The following is a 17,231-nucleotide window of genomic DNA, read 5'->3' as shown; positions in this document are numbered from 1 at the left end:
ATGGGTGAGTGGGTAGTTGGTTCAGAGGGTTGTCGGTAGGGGCAGTCAGGTCTGGTCGGGGGCCTATTTAGGTGGTCAGGGGTTAGCATGTTCAGGAGGGGTAGTCAGGTGGGAGGGTTTGGTGGGATAGTTGGGGGTCGGGGGAGGGGGGAAGTCAGTTGGGGAGTCAGAGGGCATCAGTTCTGTAGTTACCCGGAGCTAGGCTAGGATTTTTCTGTCTAACATTTCCTGGATAACTATTCAAGGAAGTCCCACTGAACTCTCCAAAGCCTCCGACTCTAACTCAGAGTTGAAGGCTTTTGCAGCAGGTCCCTGGGAGCAGGGAAATTGCCCATCAGAGGTTTAAACTTCCGAGGCAATTCCTACGGAGGTCAGCGTGTCAGGACTTCTGTGGGATCCCAACACACATCTTGGTTCATACGTCTGGTCTCCAATATTCCAGAGACCGGAAGATCTGGGCCAATATCTCAGCAGATATACACTGATCTGAAATTTTTCTCAGTTATTTGTCCAATTGTCTCTTGAATTTAGAAACAAAGTACTGCTAACGCTGGAAATCTGAAATAAAAACAGAAAATGCTGAAAACACTCAGTGTTTCATATACTGGTGGCGTAGCTGCTGGTTACAAGGCCTATCTTACATAGAGAGACTGCAATCTTACACTGGTAGTTACTTCAAACTGGTTTAATCACACTACATATAAGATAGGTTACAGAGCAGATATTTTTCTCCTGAATACAGACTGTTCCATCCTCTCCCCCGAGAGTCTAGCACATGACTGCTAATGCCACTGTTACATCATAGTCTACAACACTCATTGCCATAACTAGTCTATTAATCATTACACTCAGCAAGTCAGGCAGCAGCTGTAGAGACACTTTACATCCTTCCGGAGTTGACATTGAGTTCAGCAATTTAGATCGCAATCTCTGCCTCCATTTTGTTTCCTTTTCCTTTGCAGATTTCAGGTTTAGTCTCATTTTCTCTTGGTTTTGCTGCCATTCATACCTCCTCTAGACACATCTTTTATTTCTTTACTTGTTCCATTACTATGTCCTTTGGCCTTGCAGCATGAGCTCTTTTGTCATTTAACCCCTCCTATCTTCCACACTATCACAACTTTCCTTTTGCTCTTGTTTCCCCCCATTTCTCTTCCCCTTTCACCTGCTTAAAGCCTATTGCATCTCTAACTGTTCCCAGTTCTGATGGAAGGTCATCGACCTGAAACATTAACTCTCTTCCTCTCTCCACAGATACTGCCTGACCTGTTGAGTACTTCCAGCATTTCTGTTTTTATCTCACTTAAATTTGTTCTCTTGGCAGGTCACTGCAAACATACATCACCTTCTATGTAAAGCAGTTAAGTTTAAACTGTATGAGGCAGTCCTTCTGAATCAAGGATGACTTGCTTCCACTCTGGTTCGATGCATTCTGAGTTGCCAGTGAGTGTTTGCAGATTCTGCCACGTGTGGAGCAGGTGGTGCTGGAAGGGTTGGATAGATGGACTGTTGGGAGATTTGTGTACTCCCCTCAACGCCTCGACTTTGCCTCTACACGTTCCTGATGAAGTGTCTCAATGATCCTCCTCCATTTTGGTCGGTCACAAGCCAGGGGCTCCCATGAGTTGATGGGGGTGTTTGCCCTCGTCAGGGATGCTTTGAGGACATCCCTAAAGTGTTTCCGCTGTCCTCTTGGGAGTCTCCTGCTGTGATCGAGTTCTGAGTGAAGCAGGTTGAGGCCATGCCCTCTTGTATAAATTGTGACTATTTTAAATTAATTATTTATCTTGCTTTTCGGAGCCTGAATATTTAAATAAGATCATAAGCTTTCTCTTCCCAATGTGTACAAACCCAGCTTCTGTGAGCTCTCCTTATAACTCGGTTGTTGCATATAGAACCTGTCTAGGAATAGAGGCCACCATGACAGGGGTTTATATCAAGTATGGCCCCAAGTGACCTTTGAAAAATAATCTGAATTTTACACAGGTCCATATTACTGGAACAGCATGGTTTATGGCTGTACTACAAGGTACAATCAAGAGTATGATGGAATACTCTCTTTTCTGGATGAGTGCAGCTCCAACAACACTCAAAAAGCTTGATACCATCCAAGACAAAGCAGCCTGCTTGATCAGCAACCTATCATCACATTAAACATTCACTCCCTCTACCACTGGTGCACAGTAGCTGCAGTGTGATCTATCTACACGATGCACTGCAGCAACTCATCAAGGCTCCTTCGACAGCACCTTCAAAACCCATGACCTCTACCACCTCGAAGGTCAAGCAGCAGGTACATAAGCAGGGCCATGTGTGTGAATATATGTAGCTTCTAGCAGGTGTAAGTGAGCCACATTGCAAGCCCAGGCCCTGTCCTTTACAGACAAAAGGAGCATGTCCACGCATTGCACCTTTTTCAACTACACAAAAGATTGGAGGACAGCCTTTGTTCATTCCCCATGGCAATGCCTCGGCCAATCAGAGTTTACTTGCCTGGTTTAAATTTAAACAAAAGTTTGGCAGTTAGCTGTTCCTTGTCAACGCCTCTACCAATCAGAATCCACTTGCTAACCAATCAGCTCTCTCTTCTCAAATTGTTGTTCCTTTTACAATTGTTATTCTTGCATATTTGTCCTGATGAGTGCAAAACAAAAAGTTTCAACAGCATGTCTCTTTTTCAAGCAATACTCAAGAAGGTTTTTCATGCAGCGAGTGGTTAGGATCTGGAATGCGCTGTGTAGTAGAGGCAGATTCAATCATGGCCTACATGAGGAAATTGGATTATTATTTGAAAAATAAGAATGTGGAGGACTACGGGGAGAAGGCAAGGGAATTGCACTAAGTGATTTGCTCCTTCAGAGAGCCAATACAGAATGGACAGACCAAATGGCCTCCTTCTGTGCTGTAACCATTCTGTGATTTGCAACTTTCCTAATCCCTTTTTGATTTCAGATGGCTGGAATCCAGCCATTCACACCTCATCCAAACACATCTTTTGTTCCTTTATCCATTACCACTACCTTTGGCTTTTGTACCATTAAATCTTTTGCCATTTTAATCTCTCCTGCCCTTCACCATATCAAAGACCTTCCCTTTTGTTCTTCCTGTTCTCTCTCCCCCCCCCCCCACCCCGCCCCCCCCAACCCCCCGCCCCCCCCAACCCCCCAACCCTTTCACTCACAACCCTAGTATATTTCCATCTTTCCTCAGTCTGATGAAGGACGTTGACCTGAAACATTAATGCTGCCTGGCCTGCTGAGTATTTCCAGCGTTTTCTGTTTTCATTTCTTAGTTATAAGGATAGTTTTGATGCGTGTGGGCTATTTAAAAAAGCAATGGCATGGAGAAAGATGATTTAGATGCTGCAACTTTGCAGTTTACTGGTTCAAATCAGTTGGGCAGGTTGTTTGAGTTGGATAAAGATGGTAGAACAGGGAGGCATGATGGAAAATCCTGAGGCAAAGAGTGAGACCAGATTCCAGAAAATATTTATTTTCACATGTCATCACCTACCCCTGTTACTAAATGCAGGAACTTGTGCTGGTATGAATAGCGACCACCGTTCTCTTTTAAAAGAGAACGTGGAAGCTTCCTGGCTCCAGAGGACATTTCCTTTTGTGATTCATAAATCACTAGATTACAAAATACTAGTTGGATATGGATTCCCAGAGCTTTGCTTGATATCTTTAGGATATTGGAGAGGCAATTCCTTATGTTGCCTTGAATTAATCCCAGAATATTTTTGCCTGCCCCAGAAGATTGTTCAAAGCAACAATCTCACACACCATCATTGTCCTCATCCAGTCCATGAGACCACTCACCACCTACACAGGCCAGGCCCAGCAGGAGTCCTGGTACACTACCCCTATCTCTAGCCATGCAGGAAAAACTGGCTACAACAGGAGGGAAAGGTCGCAGACAGGTGGAGGGATGCCGGAAATCAAAATTCTGACAGAGTTCAAAAACAGAGCCATCCAGCTGGCTGGCAATGACCGGAACCGGTCCTGTGCTGACAGTGAGGTTGCCGCTGCTGTACCAAGTGAGGATCCAGCAGTGCAACATCCATCAGACAGCCATGCCGTGAGTGATGTGTCCTCTTTCATAGGCTACTCACATGCACTAACTAGCTCCCTTTGCTTTCACAGGCACATCTACCAAACAGCCAACAGAGTCCATGACCCAGGTCCTCCAGTCAAGCTCCAAACAATCCTCTGAAGAGGAATCTGGAGGCACCCTCCCTGAAGTCCCATCACAGCACTCACCCACACCCTCCACCAGTGCAGAGACACACACCTCAGTGGGACCTATCTTTAGAGTAGCCTCAGGATCACAATCTGGTGAGCACATTGCACTTTCTGATCCACAGCAGGTGGAGGCAGGGACTTCCCAGGTCCCCGGCACTTGGAGGACTGCTGGAGGCCAGAACATTGCTGGGTCCGAGTCAGATGATGAGCCTCTAGACTCAGTCATGTCACAATTGCTGGAGCTGCAAAGGCAAGCGCAGGAACATCAGGAAGGGATGTCCACTGCACTCCTCAGATTTCAAGGCACGATGGAGGAGTCCATCCACCTTCAGACTGAGATGATAGCACCGGCATTGCAAAGCACTAGGGTCAACAATGGCAGGATGCCAGCCCCATGGATACCTTGGTCCAGAATGTCACTCCTGCATTGCTGCGTGGGCTTAACTCCATTGCTGATGCCATAGTTGGCCTCCAATTGTGTGTACACGAGAGGGGTGCTGTGCAGCTCGATCTTGTTCCAGCTACCCCTTTCGCTAATGGAGTCAGCCAGGAGCCCTCAGGCACCCATAGGGAGGAGGATCAGCAGATGTACACTCTGGGGCCATCCGCTCAGTTGACCCTGGGAGTTACTGGCCCATCCAAATCCTCTCTTCCTGTGACCTCTGCAGACCCAGCTTCACAGGCCGAGGAGGGTGCCACTGCCACACAGCAGGACCCCGAAAGCAGGCCGGGGCCCACCAAGTCTCGGCCCTCCAGATGACGCCCACCAAAGTCATCACAGACAAGGCCTCACAGTCAGCAGGCTGCCTCCACCTCTGCTGTGGATGTCTGGGAAGCACTAAGATGTAGTGGCAGGGTTAGAAAAGTTAAGTAAAAGTAGTTGGCCATGGGTGTTGATCACTTGTACATACTGTTCACTATTGTCAATAAACTCCTAAGAATGTCACCCTGCTCCTTGTGGCTCCTTGTTCTGATGAGCAGTGTTCTTGTGCAGAAAGGTTTCACATCTGAGTGACAAGATAAAAGGCAGGTGTCTCAGTCCAGGGCCCCTTCCCTGTGCAGCCTTCAGACCACAATGATGGTCTAGCCTCACGCTCCCTGGAAACATTACTGATGCCTGCACCTCAGCAGTGCTGGTCATTGTTGCCAGAATATAATGGGCAGGCGCCAAAGAGTTCTCTCATGCTCTCTGTGTGCTCTCAGCACACAGGTCTGGCCCCCATCACACCAGCATCTGTGACCAGTGATGCTGTGCACCAGCTCCTGAAGGGTTCAGGTGCTGAAGGCGGACACAGCATCAGATGCGTCTAAAGTTTCATGGCTGCATCTCTGAGATGGCCCTGATCATGGAGCGCAAGTGAGCTACCCTCGGCCAGACAGGAGTCAGACATTCTCAAGGGCTACGTGAAGATCTACAGAATGTCCTCACTGCATGTTGTCATCATCCTCCTGCAAACGAGTGACTTTTAGGGCCTCCACTGCATCTCCATGACAGGAGCATTCTCACAGAGGGTATTGGCACAGATAAGCCAGACTGGAGTCAAACGTTCACAACTGCGATGTGAGGATCAACAGGGGCATTTCACTGCACGTCATCATCATCCTCCACAAATCTGGCAGCTATGAGGGCCTCCCGAATGTGCCTTCCTCGTCTAGCCAGTACGAGAGCTTCATCCCCATCGTTGTCACTACTGAGGACTCTCTCACCCTCATCAGAGGTGACATGCAGCTCCTCCATCTCCTCCTCAGCCAGCTCCTCTCCCTGTTGCCGCACCAGGTTGTAAAGTGTGCAGCAGATGACGAGGATACGTGACACCCTCTGCGGACTGTATTGCAGGTCTCTGCCACACTGGTCCATGCACTGGAACTGCATCTTCAGCATCCCGATGGTCTGCTCCACCAAGTTGCGAGCTGATGCATGAGTCTTATTATAGCGTCGCTTTGCTGCAGTCAGAGGCCTCTGCACGGGTGTCATCAGCCATGGCCTCTGCGAGTAGCTCTTGTCCCCAGGGAGCCAACCCTGCAGCTTCTATGCACCCTGGAAGACTGCAGGGATCTGCGAGCAACTGAGGATGTAGGCATCGTGCACATTCCCTGGAAACCGTGCACATTCCTGCAGGATGCGTTTCTGGTGGTCGCATACCAGCTTCACGTTCAGTGAGTGGAAGCCCTTGCGCTTGATGAAGTTCACTGAGTGTAGCGATGGAGACCTGAGCACCACATGAATGCAGTCAATCATGCCCTGCACCTGTGGGAATCCCGAGATCAGGGCGAATCCAATGGCCCTTGCACCCTGGCTGACCCAGTCCCGGGCGAAATACACAAAGTTGTGTGCCATGGAGAAGATGGCATCCGTGACCTCATGGGTACATTTGTGGGTGGTGGATTGTGAAATCCTACAGAGGTCACCTGTGGAGCCCTGAAAGGAGCCACTGGCATAGAAATTGAGTGCCATGGTCACTTTCACAGCCACTGGCAGCGATGCCCTTCATGTCCCCTTGACACCAAGTCCTGCAGTAAGTGCCACCAGGTCCCTAGACAGGCGCAGTCGTCAGTGACACTGGTTCTCAGTCATCTGCAGGAATGGCAGGTGGCGTCTATCGACTCTGGGTTTCACTCCTGGGCAGCATGTGCGGGAGCCCCTGCTGCCCCTTCTTCATGCAGTTTCTATTCCTGCCTGATTACTGCAGCCAGGAGCATCAGTTGCTCTCTCTTCAGTCTTATACGGTCTCTGTCAGCCATCAGGCATACAGCTGGGTCACCAGGATCCTCCTACAGCATGAAAGAGAAAGAGACATGGTTATCATTGCAGTACTTAGCAACTTTCCTGGCCCTGTGTGACCGCCCCTTAATGCTTCCTGGAGAGTGCTTGTCACCCCTCAGATGGCCAGAGATGAGTGCGTTGCATGGCTGCCCTGTCAACCTGCGACATGGGGGACCCTGGTCCAAATCGGGATGCTGAGATTGCAAGGGGCTGTGAGCGCCTCCAGCAGTGACTGCTACATGGCCAGCATTGGCGAGGAGATTGTACAACGTGTGCAGTCCAACTGCTCCGTGGTCCAATAAAATGATGGCGGACTTGAAGTCTGTGCCGAGGGTGGTGGGGGCGGGAGAGGAGGGGGTGGGGGTGATGTAAGGTGTATGGAGTGCTTGGTGGCCCTTTGGTGCCTCCGTGATGCTTGCATGGGCGGGCAGGCTAGGAGCCCGACCCCAATCATATCACTGTGGCTGCATCTGATCCGTCTTAGTTGCAGAGGCATGGTCAGTTTATACAGGTGTCCCTAATGCATGGCCATTTCCCCCGCTTCCACCTCAATTGCCTGTGTCCGGGAAGCAGTGCCAGGGCAGCATTGTTTTCTGCACGTGCCACCTTTCACGCCCACCGCCAGCAGGCTCGGAAAATTCCACCCTATGTCTTTTCTGTCCTTTCTTTATGCTTAGAAATTATTGTTGACATTCAGTATATTAATATTTACCATTAATATGTCCACATTTAGTCCCTCTCTAAAATACTGAGCAGTATTTGTTGATATTACTGATAGAAATTTTGAGCCTTTCTCCTTCATTTGCTCACTTACTTTTCCTCTTCGCCTGTTTTCTGTATCTATCTTCCCCACTTCTCCCCAATCTGTCTGTGCGTATCCGTCTGTGTCTCTCTCACTCTCTCTCTCGGTTTGGCTCCATCTGTATTTTCTCTGCCTGTTTGCATGTCTCTCTTTCTCCTCTCTTTGCCTGGCTTTTATGTTTTCTCTACATCTGTCTGCATGTGGCTGTGCCTATTTCTTTCATATTCTTGCTTGCCCTCTTCAGTATCTATTTCTTTCCCGATCTATCATTTTGTTCTATCTATTGCTCTCTATTTCTTTCCCTTTATTTCCTTACCTGTTGTCTCTGTTTATTTCTCTCTATTTATTTATTTATCTCTCTTTCTCCCCCCTCTCTCATTCTCTCTCACTCTCTCTATTTATTTTTATCTCCCTCTGCCTCTACAGCTTTCTCGCCACTATTCCCGCCTTCTTAATTCTTTTCTAATTAAACAGAAAAATGGTAATCTTATTTTCATGTAGATTTTTCACTCTGGGAACTGGCCATTAATTAAATATATGGGTTTGAAGCTGCTTCTGGGAACAATCAGGTTGGTGAATCAGTCCTACTTCTATCCTGAAATGATTTCAGATCAGTTTTTGCAAATTCTCATGCAGGCACTAATTTCAGCGACGTGACAGAGGAGAGGATTATGAAGTTAAGTAGGTTCTGCAGAGTGGAATATGTGCTGCTACGATCTGCTCTAATTAATGGCATGTCAGGCATCTCTTTGAAAGATTTACCAGCATCTTTGGGATGAGCTTTATTCAAGATGTTTTTCATATGTGCAAATGAAACCACCTTAAATGGACATTAAATGAATCCAGAACATGAGCTAGTTCCCAGTAAGAAGTGGCATAATTATTCAGCTTGCCCCATGGAGAGGGGTGACCAAGCAGAAACTGCCCACTTCTCTTTGGCACAGGCTGAGTGTGAAAGAGTAAAACTAGTACGGAAGTAACCATGTATCAGGTAACTCCTGTACCTCAAGATAGCTCACGGCTTTGCACATTGTGGAATGCTGCATTGTGACTGGAAAGCAGAACAAGAGCAGCTATTTTAAGATGTGGCAGGAAGGAAGGGAAGGATGTCAATTGGTCACAGAATTTAAACAGCGGATTGTTGAATTTTATCCCGATTCCTGGAAACAAGCCGAATATCCTAGCATTTTGTCTTTTTGGCCTCTGGGGGACCTCATGGGCCACTCTTGTACTTGTATATTTTAACTTGCATACGTTAAACCCACCTTTCCATTAATTCGCATAGATCACAAGTTGCTGATACTTAGGATTCTGTCTCTGGATTTATCCAGCACCACCACCTGGAAGGTCCCCTCCAAGCCACTCACCATCCTGACTTGCAAATATATCGCCGTTCCTTCACTGTCGCTGGGTCAAAATCCTGGAACTCCCTTCTTAACAGCGCTGTGGGTGTACCTACACCACAGGGACTTCAGCGGTTCAAGAAAGTGGCTCATCACCATCTTCTCAAGGGCAATTAGGGATGGGCAATGAATGCTGGCCTATCAATAGTACCCATATCTCATAAGTGAATAAAAATTAACTTTCCCTCAAAAATGCTGTCTTTTCCATCCCTCAAGGAACACTATAATTGACCTTAGTAAGGAGACTGATTGCTGCTGATTCATGCCAAGCAATGTCCTTCTGGAAAATATGACTATGTGGATGTCACACAAGGACAGAATCAGGCTCAGGCACACTGGCCCCACAGTTGAATGCCCTCCCGACGCATTCTGACTAGGGTCAGCTGTGAATAATGGCTACTTAGAGGAGGTGTGAAAGGTTAAACAGCACCAGTGGAGCTAAATAGGAAAAGAATGGGCAGGGGGGTGCGTTGTGGAGGGGTGGGGGTGCGGGGGGGAACAGAATACCTAAAATATACAAGGGACAGAAAGAAAACTCTCCCTCAAAAACACCACCTTTTTCCATCTCTGAGCTTACCACTGGATTCTGCACAATTCTAACCAAGTGTAGTGGATCTGTACAGAATTCTACAGCATAAAAAGCCAATTCTTCACTAAATGTGACTGTTATGCTGTTTCCTGCTTCTCTTGTCCATCATAGAATGTCTAAAATGCACACAGAAGATCACTATAAAGTCCCTTTCCGCCCATTGTATATGAAGCGGGTGGAATTTTACATTAGCTCTTAGAATGCAAGTACAGTTTTCTGGCAAGTTGGCCAATTTTTGCACTCTGCTGATTCCTCCTGCTGCTTTCATACTGTGAGGTGTTGCTGAGTATCGACTATTGGTGTGGTGCAGCTAAAACGCCAAGTTACAGACCAGGGACAATACCTCCATTAGTTCTGTCTATCTGGTCTCGATGCAATTGAGGTAAAATGTGTGGGTGATTTTGGGTTTTACTTCTCAGGCCTAACGTGATTTTTTTCTAATTGTCTTCCTTCTTTGTTTCCTGCTTACAGAGGACCAGCTGCCTTCTGGTTTTCCCAACATCGACATGGGCCCCCAGCTGAAAGTGGTGGAACGCACCCGCACGGCCACCATGCTGTGCGCAGCCAGTGGAAACCCAGACCCGGAAATCACCTGGTTCAAAGACTTCCTGCCTGTTGACCCAAGCTCCAGTACACGCATCAAACAGTTGCGGTCAGGTAGGGGCCGGAAAAGAACAAAATATTACCAACAGATGCGAGAATAATTATTCTGCTTCTTTAAAAGAAAACGTGGAATGAAAAGACCTTTGTGTAGCTGTTACTGCTGTTGTTGTTTGTGACGTCCTCATAGCTTGTCATTTTGTCTGTCTGTCCTGTGCATAGAGCTTTCTTTGATTCACACTGCACTGCTGTGACTGTATCTCCAGTTCCTATCATTATATTCTTTGAAGTGGCTCTTCTTCCCTGAGCCTAATCTAACCTCCATTTATTTTACTTTTGTTTATTTTTTCTTCTTGTTTTTCTTTTCTCTCTCTCATTTTTTTTTCCATTTGGGATTCCATTCTGTGACCAATGTGTCAAATTGAAAGTAATCTTTGGGATTGGGAAACTCTTATGAAGCTTTTTTTGCTGTCCTTGCTGGTTGTGGTATGTGTAGGTGAGGAGGCGGCAGCCATTTTAACCCAGTGGAACCATTGGCAAAGTGAACAAGTTGTAACAAGAACTTCAGTGAACATGGTACAAAAAAAAACTTGAGCGGTCGAATTCTTTAACTTGTATACTAAGTTTAAAATAAAACATATTTTAAAAAGGAGCTAACGTAAAAATGTTAATCTAAACCTCGCTTCCTGCAGTGAGCTGCATTTACCGGTAATCTATCACATGATTGACCTCCCTAAATGGTTCAAGGACCTCTATTGCCATGGTTTTGAAATTTGACTTTAGCAACCACTCTATCCTTGCTATTTTGTGAATGTATGTTGCTCTTTATATTAATAAATAAATACTAACTATCATTTAAATAAGATAACAGTGAATTGAATTAACCTCGTTTTTCTAATGTGTTTGAACCTAATAGTAAAACATTTAAGTCTAAAGCTTTTTAATGTTACATAACAATGACTATGTAGCTGAATAATGTCTTCTATAATGTTTTCTTTCTTTCTGTTTCTTAATCTTAAAGAATCCTTTGGTAAGTATTTGGCTTCGAAGCCTAATTCACAAAACCCTCTCCAGACTAATGTCACAACAAGCTTAAAATGCATGCTTGCATTTTACTAACTATTAATAAAAAACCCGCTGGTCCTACCCAACTGACCTACACAAGACTGTTGTTGCTTTAAACCCCATCAGACAATCCTGCCCATAACCTAGCAACAGATTTTACCCAAGATCCCTTCAGAAATCTTCATGCTCCACCCTTTTGAACTATACCAATTTTCTGCATCCATTCTAGTCTTCCGGAGTTCCACATCTAACCCATACAGATACCTCTCCTTAATGTGGTCATGTCTTGGCTTAGGATCAACCATGCTCGACTGTAACAACTTCTATAGACTGCCATACCTGCTCTGGCACCATTTTGGTTGTTTAAGTTGCCTTTAAAACAGTAAGTGAACATCCGCAATGCACATGAAGCCAATATAGAGCTGGATGCTCTCAAGTTTGATCCAGCTTGATAAGTGAGATAACTTCAGTTGGGATCCTACCATTGGGATGGTAAAGTTAGGGCACTACAGTTAATGTTGCTATAGTTGGGGTGATGCAGTTGGGGGTCCTAGTTGTGGTGGTATAGTTGGCCTTAGCGCTCTGGATGAGAAGCAGCTATTCCCCCACTCTTGACAATTACCCAGTGACTCTCGTTGGAAAGTAGAACACTGGACAGCCAGGCTCCAGGGCAAATTCAATCAGATGATTGAACAATGTTCTCTCCTCCTTTCCTATCTGTTCATCATGTGATCAGGCTTAGCTCTGGTTCCCCACATGACAGGGCAACCTAATGAAATCCAAACTTGGGCTTTGCAATGGCCATTATTTTAAACTAGTTACCACCAGTGTTAAATGATGTTGATCACAGAGATTCAGCCCCAGTGTCAAGGGTCAGATATAATGAATGGCCCCCTCGGTATTAGAGGGAGGGCTGAGCCGATGTAATCAAGCTTAACCTTCAGTAGAGGAGGGGTCTAAATTGAAGAGATGGGGATGGAGCTGTGAGTAGAGTTGAATGAAAGGGTTCTAAACTGGGAGATATGCCTTCCCTATGATATGCTCATGAGTTGCGATCAAGACATTAACTGACAGATTCTTGTGAACTCCTTGAAGCTGCACTGCCCAAGACTTACAAACTGCTTCTTGATATTTCGATCAATTACTTATATATACTTTACAGCCAATGAAATACTTTTGAAGTGTAGTCACTGTTATAATATATTGTAATACAGCAAGTCAAGAGATTATACCAAGTGTATTCATCAATAAGAACTCCACACTTTATAGCTCTCATTAATCACTGATCAGCCAGTGGGATAAGCATTTATATTAAGTGAAATCTATCCATCAATATTTTTAATAACTATAATATATTAAAATTAGTGTATGGGTCATGGCATTCCAATGAAAAATTCTATGTCAGTATTCCTCCTAAGGGGATTATTGAGTTCACATGTCCACAGTAGTGGTGATGTTCCCTGTAACGGCAGTTGGAAATGTACTAATAGGATTTCCAATGTTAATCTGATCACTGAGCTGTGACGCGCTCTGTTATGAATGACTGGAAATGCTTTGAGTGTCCAGCACACAGTTGCGGCCCTCCTATCACAGGTGGCGGTGTTGCGCAAGTCACCCAGCTCCACCCTCCTCACCCGCCATTTTCATTTTATGCTTTCAAGCAGGTAAGTTTTATTTTTCATTTAATCTATTCTTAGATTTAATTTTAGGTATGTATCCTCTTTAAAACAAAATGTTCTGAGGGCCGACAGCATTCTTACTTGGCCTGCTCCGCTCTGCTGCCTGTGAGTCCTCTCCTGGCCTCACTCACTGCCCAGGCTGTGCGTTAACCAGGGTTGACCATGTTTTCTAAACTGAACTCGAGAGGTTGGGGGGGGCGGCTGGGTGGGTGTGGAGGTGGGGGAGGACGCAAGTCGACACTCACCCATGCCACCTGAGGCCATGGAACGTGCTATGATCCGGTTCCTGGAACATACCACAAGGCCCAACTCCAGCCGTTGCTCATTAGCCCAGTTCCTAGAGGCTGCCAGCAGCTACTTTCTCTTCCGCGAAATTTCACAGAAAAACTGCACACCACCCGGGGACTAGAAGGGACTTGGTGTGGTGCATGCGTACTTCGGGCATCAAGTGTGATTTCTGCATAAATTAAAGTCTCTTGGGCAAGTCCACACCTTCTACTGGTTGAAAACAGGAGATTGACATCCTTCCCACCAATCAGAGCCTGCTGCTCAGCCCCACTCACTCTATTGGCCGGCCGCAGGGCAGCTCAGGAGTCTGTTTTAAAGCCATGTGGTTGTTAGAGCTGTTCATCTGAGGATGAGTTGTGTGAACCAGGAATTCTCCTGGGGATATTGCTTGTCCAGAGACAGAGTGCTGCACCCAAGGACTGCCCTTAGGAAATGGGGACATATGGTCACCCTAACCTGAAAAGCCTGTTTTGGGCCTTCACCATTGAGAGAGGGTGTGGTTCTACATTACTTTAATATATTTGGAGTTTTAAATAACAGGGCCTTCCCCAATATCGTGAGGAAAGGAAACTCTTTAAGAAATTCCACCCTGTCTTGAATCAAAAGCCGGTTACCTGTGAAGGCCAGGAGCTGACGATTGAAGCACATGAGGGCTGTATTCACCAGCAGGGATCCTGGCTATTTTTAATGCAGGTCTCCAGCTAATGACCTGAAAAATTCCCTGTTTGGGATCGTGCACTGAGGAAACCCCTGTTTGAACTATAAAGGTTTAAATAATACAGGGTATTCCTCAAATCTGTAGCCAGGAGAGGAATTTAACCTGTCCCTCTCTTCACTTCCTGCCCTTCATCTCTCCCACCACTCTGAATGCCCACCCCTCCCCCGCAGCTCTCCTTCCTATCACACAACTCCTTGCCCATTGTCCTCCTTCCTATTGCCCTGGACCCACTCCTCACCCTTCCTTTCACTCACCATGGGATACCCTGTACCCATTTAGGAAAGCGTTTAATGTGGGAAAAGGCAGGAGGGTTCCGTGGAAACGGTCAGAACTGAGAGGGATGGGAATGTTCAGCAGCCCTTCACAATGAAACATGTAGGACTGGTTGATCCTGGAGTCAGAGGCACGGCAGCCAGTTATTTCCATTCAGGATCTACTTCTTGTATTGGATGTGAAACTCCTTCTGGTTTGCAAAGCTTCTGTTAGATCATAAACCGTGGAACACTCTTAAAGGTATATTCTGACTGCCCTTTCCTCTTCACCCCCTCCCTCCCCTTGAATTAATCATAGCACCCAGTGCCCACACCATCACATATAGGTGCTCTCCTAATACCTAACAACCTGCTTTATTAACTGTAACTGTTCCCTAATAACCCTCACGGATTAACACCCCCACTCCCTTTAGAAGCTCAACACAGTTTCAGGCGGCAGTTTGGCACATTCTGAAATTAGTAGCAACTTTAAATCCGACACTTTTGGAAAGGGATGGTTTCCCCTTTATCTATATATTTTATTTTACTTTATTTTACTTTGATGTTGAAGTTGGGTGTTGCTGTGTTTCCTTTCTTCAACTGATAGGAAGTGATGTTAGTGTAGAATATAACATCCTGTATTTGACTGTTATCCAGTTGGTATCCCCTTGGGCTAATCTACTGGTGGTAACATGGCCCATTGCTTATGAGACTTTTTTTGTGAACTTAAAATAGACCCAAATGCCTTGGTGAGCTCACAAAAGTGCCCCTGCTTGAGGACTAAGTTGCCATTCTTGCTTGGAATAATAACATGGCTAGTTTTAGAACTGGATGTTATGTGTGGATGTTTGGCAAGGATGGGATCTGCAGTGATGCCTTTTGCAGTCAAATGACTTGTTAGCCATCGTCGTCTAGATTCACTCACCAATAATGGTTATTTAAGGTGAACTACTGGAACCACAATCGCCATACCCCGCACCCTTCAAAAAAAGGGAAAATTACCCAGAGAAGGAAAGGAACACCATAAGTTGGTACACTGGGGGGTGTGTTCATGTTGAGATTGGGGCTGAGACACAATGCGGAGGCAGAGGAGAGGGAGCTTCACTCTGAACCTGACTGTGCAGCACCTGCCATTGGATTGGTGCTGGTACCGAGGTGCCTGAAAAATGAACGTATTCTGTATCCCAATGCTGACACCCCCACACCATGCTGAGCACAAAAGTTATATTTTTTTTCAAAAAATACCATAAGTATTTATTTTGGCTGCCCTTTGAACCGAGAAATTTGGTAGGGGTTGTCCTTGTGAAGAGAGAATATGTTGTGCTTGGAAGTGAGGCCTTAAACATCCTTTAACTCAGATTAGAATTTTGTGTCATAGTGTTTCGGTGAGAGATATAGCCTTGTGGTTGAAAACCCCATATTGGGATGGGAGCAGGGGAAGCCTATAAATATACTGCAGGAAAACTAGGCTTTGGGGCATCCAGGGTACTTATTTTCGGGAAAGGTTGTTGTGAACCACCCCTTCCCCGCTATCATCTGTCAGGTCATCAGAGATCACTGGTAATCTTGGTCTTCAGAGATGCAGAGTCCTGCCAACCACACTGAGGAGGAAAGGGAAACTGGTGAGCAGTGGCATGGATAGAAGGGGGCTGCTGGGAGGTGCCCCCGATGTGTAGGCAGAGATCCATCCACCTTCCAAAATGGCTGCCGAACAATCAAATTCCGTGAACCATTGGAACTTAGTATCCAAGACTCCAAGCGTTTGGATGTGCCGGATTTTAGGAATGTGGTAAAATGTTGCCTGAAATTGTGCCACTTTGCTGGTAGCCAGAGGACCTGCCACCTTTTAAAGGAAGATTGTGCCACACTCTTAAAGAGGAGTCAAATAAAATGTTGTGACTTCTGAAAAATGTTCTAAATATCCAACCGGAGCAAATTCGGATTTGCCTAATCGGATAGTTTTTGCATGGTATCTGATCATGATCCATTGAGTGGTGGTGAGGAGGGCTGGTGCTGATCCCAGCTTACATTATTTGAATATAGATCAAACTGATCCATGGGACCTCAACTTCTGGAGTTAATGTGGGTGCAAGTGCCCACATTAGCTGAATCTTAATCATAGACATTTACAGCACAGAAAGCTATTCAGCCCATCATGCTGATGCCAGCTCTTTAAAAATAGCTGTCCAATTAGTCTTGCTTCCCTGCTCTTTCCCTATAACCTCACTACCCCTGGAAATTAACTCGGATGCTTTTGAATCCCCGATCTTTTTGCACATTCCGAGGTATATTTGGGTGAGGAGTGTTGCAGTTAGAGCTGGAGCATTCTGTCAGTGAGACATGAAATGCATGTGTGGGAGACTGCCCCAGGAGGGATCTGAGCCTAGGGGCGCACACCTGACCCAGATTCACGCTAGAGTGAATCTCTAGGCTCATAGTACTTTTTGTTACGTGTACAGCTGAAAATACAATGGACTATTTTTGGAGACTTTACAAGCGAAACGCTTACACTGTCAGTCACAGATGCCAGAATTGGGATTGCAAAGCCAGTGTCTTGCTGGTTGACAGTTCAACTGCCCCTGAAGTGTAAGCTCCCGGCGCAAGAGCAAAAGTGTGTGAGAATCGGAAGACTTCCCAAAAACGGGGAGGGGGATCCGAGTCCTATAAAACTTTGACTTGAGCTTAGGTTTGCTGACTCTGATTGGAATGTGTTAGTGGAGCTTTTAGCACATGAGTTCCTCCCTCCAAGTACCCCGCCCCCAGCCTATCGCCATTGGTTACCCAGGACAACCAATCTCTCGGCTTTCCCATGCCAATTCAAAACAAAA

The 17,231-nt window shown here is 46.0% G+C and overlaps 1 protein-coding gene across 6 annotated transcripts in view; it reads left to right on the top strand.

The window, feature by feature from the left end:
- LOC121286718 (receptor-type tyrosine-protein phosphatase delta-like) overlaps positions 1–17,231 on the top strand; it is a 471,126-nt gene that overhangs the window by 250,890 nt on the left and 203,005 nt on the right. For 4 of the 6 annotated variants that reach the window (XM_041203734.1, XM_041203737.1, XM_041203731.1 and 1 more), the window contains 2 exons: positions 10,274–10,459; positions 11,424–11,432. In XM_041203734.1, the coding sequence (XP_041059668.1) occupies positions 10,274–10,459; positions 11,424–11,432 (195 nt within the window). The remainder of the gene's footprint in view (positions 1–10,273; positions 10,460–11,423; positions 11,433–17,231) is intronic. The other 2 variants (XM_041203736.1, XM_041203735.1) reach the window with 1 other exon arrangement.

Source organism: Carcharodon carcharias, chromosome 14 (genome assembly GCF_017639515.1).
Source record: "Carcharodon carcharias isolate sCarCar2 chromosome 14, sCarCar2.pri, whole genome shotgun sequence".
Lineage (NCBI taxonomy): Eukaryota > Metazoa > Chordata > Chondrichthyes > Lamniformes > Lamnidae > Carcharodon > Carcharodon carcharias.
Note: the sequence above shows the minus strand (reverse complement) of the source record. Positions and strands in the feature narration are given on the sequence as shown.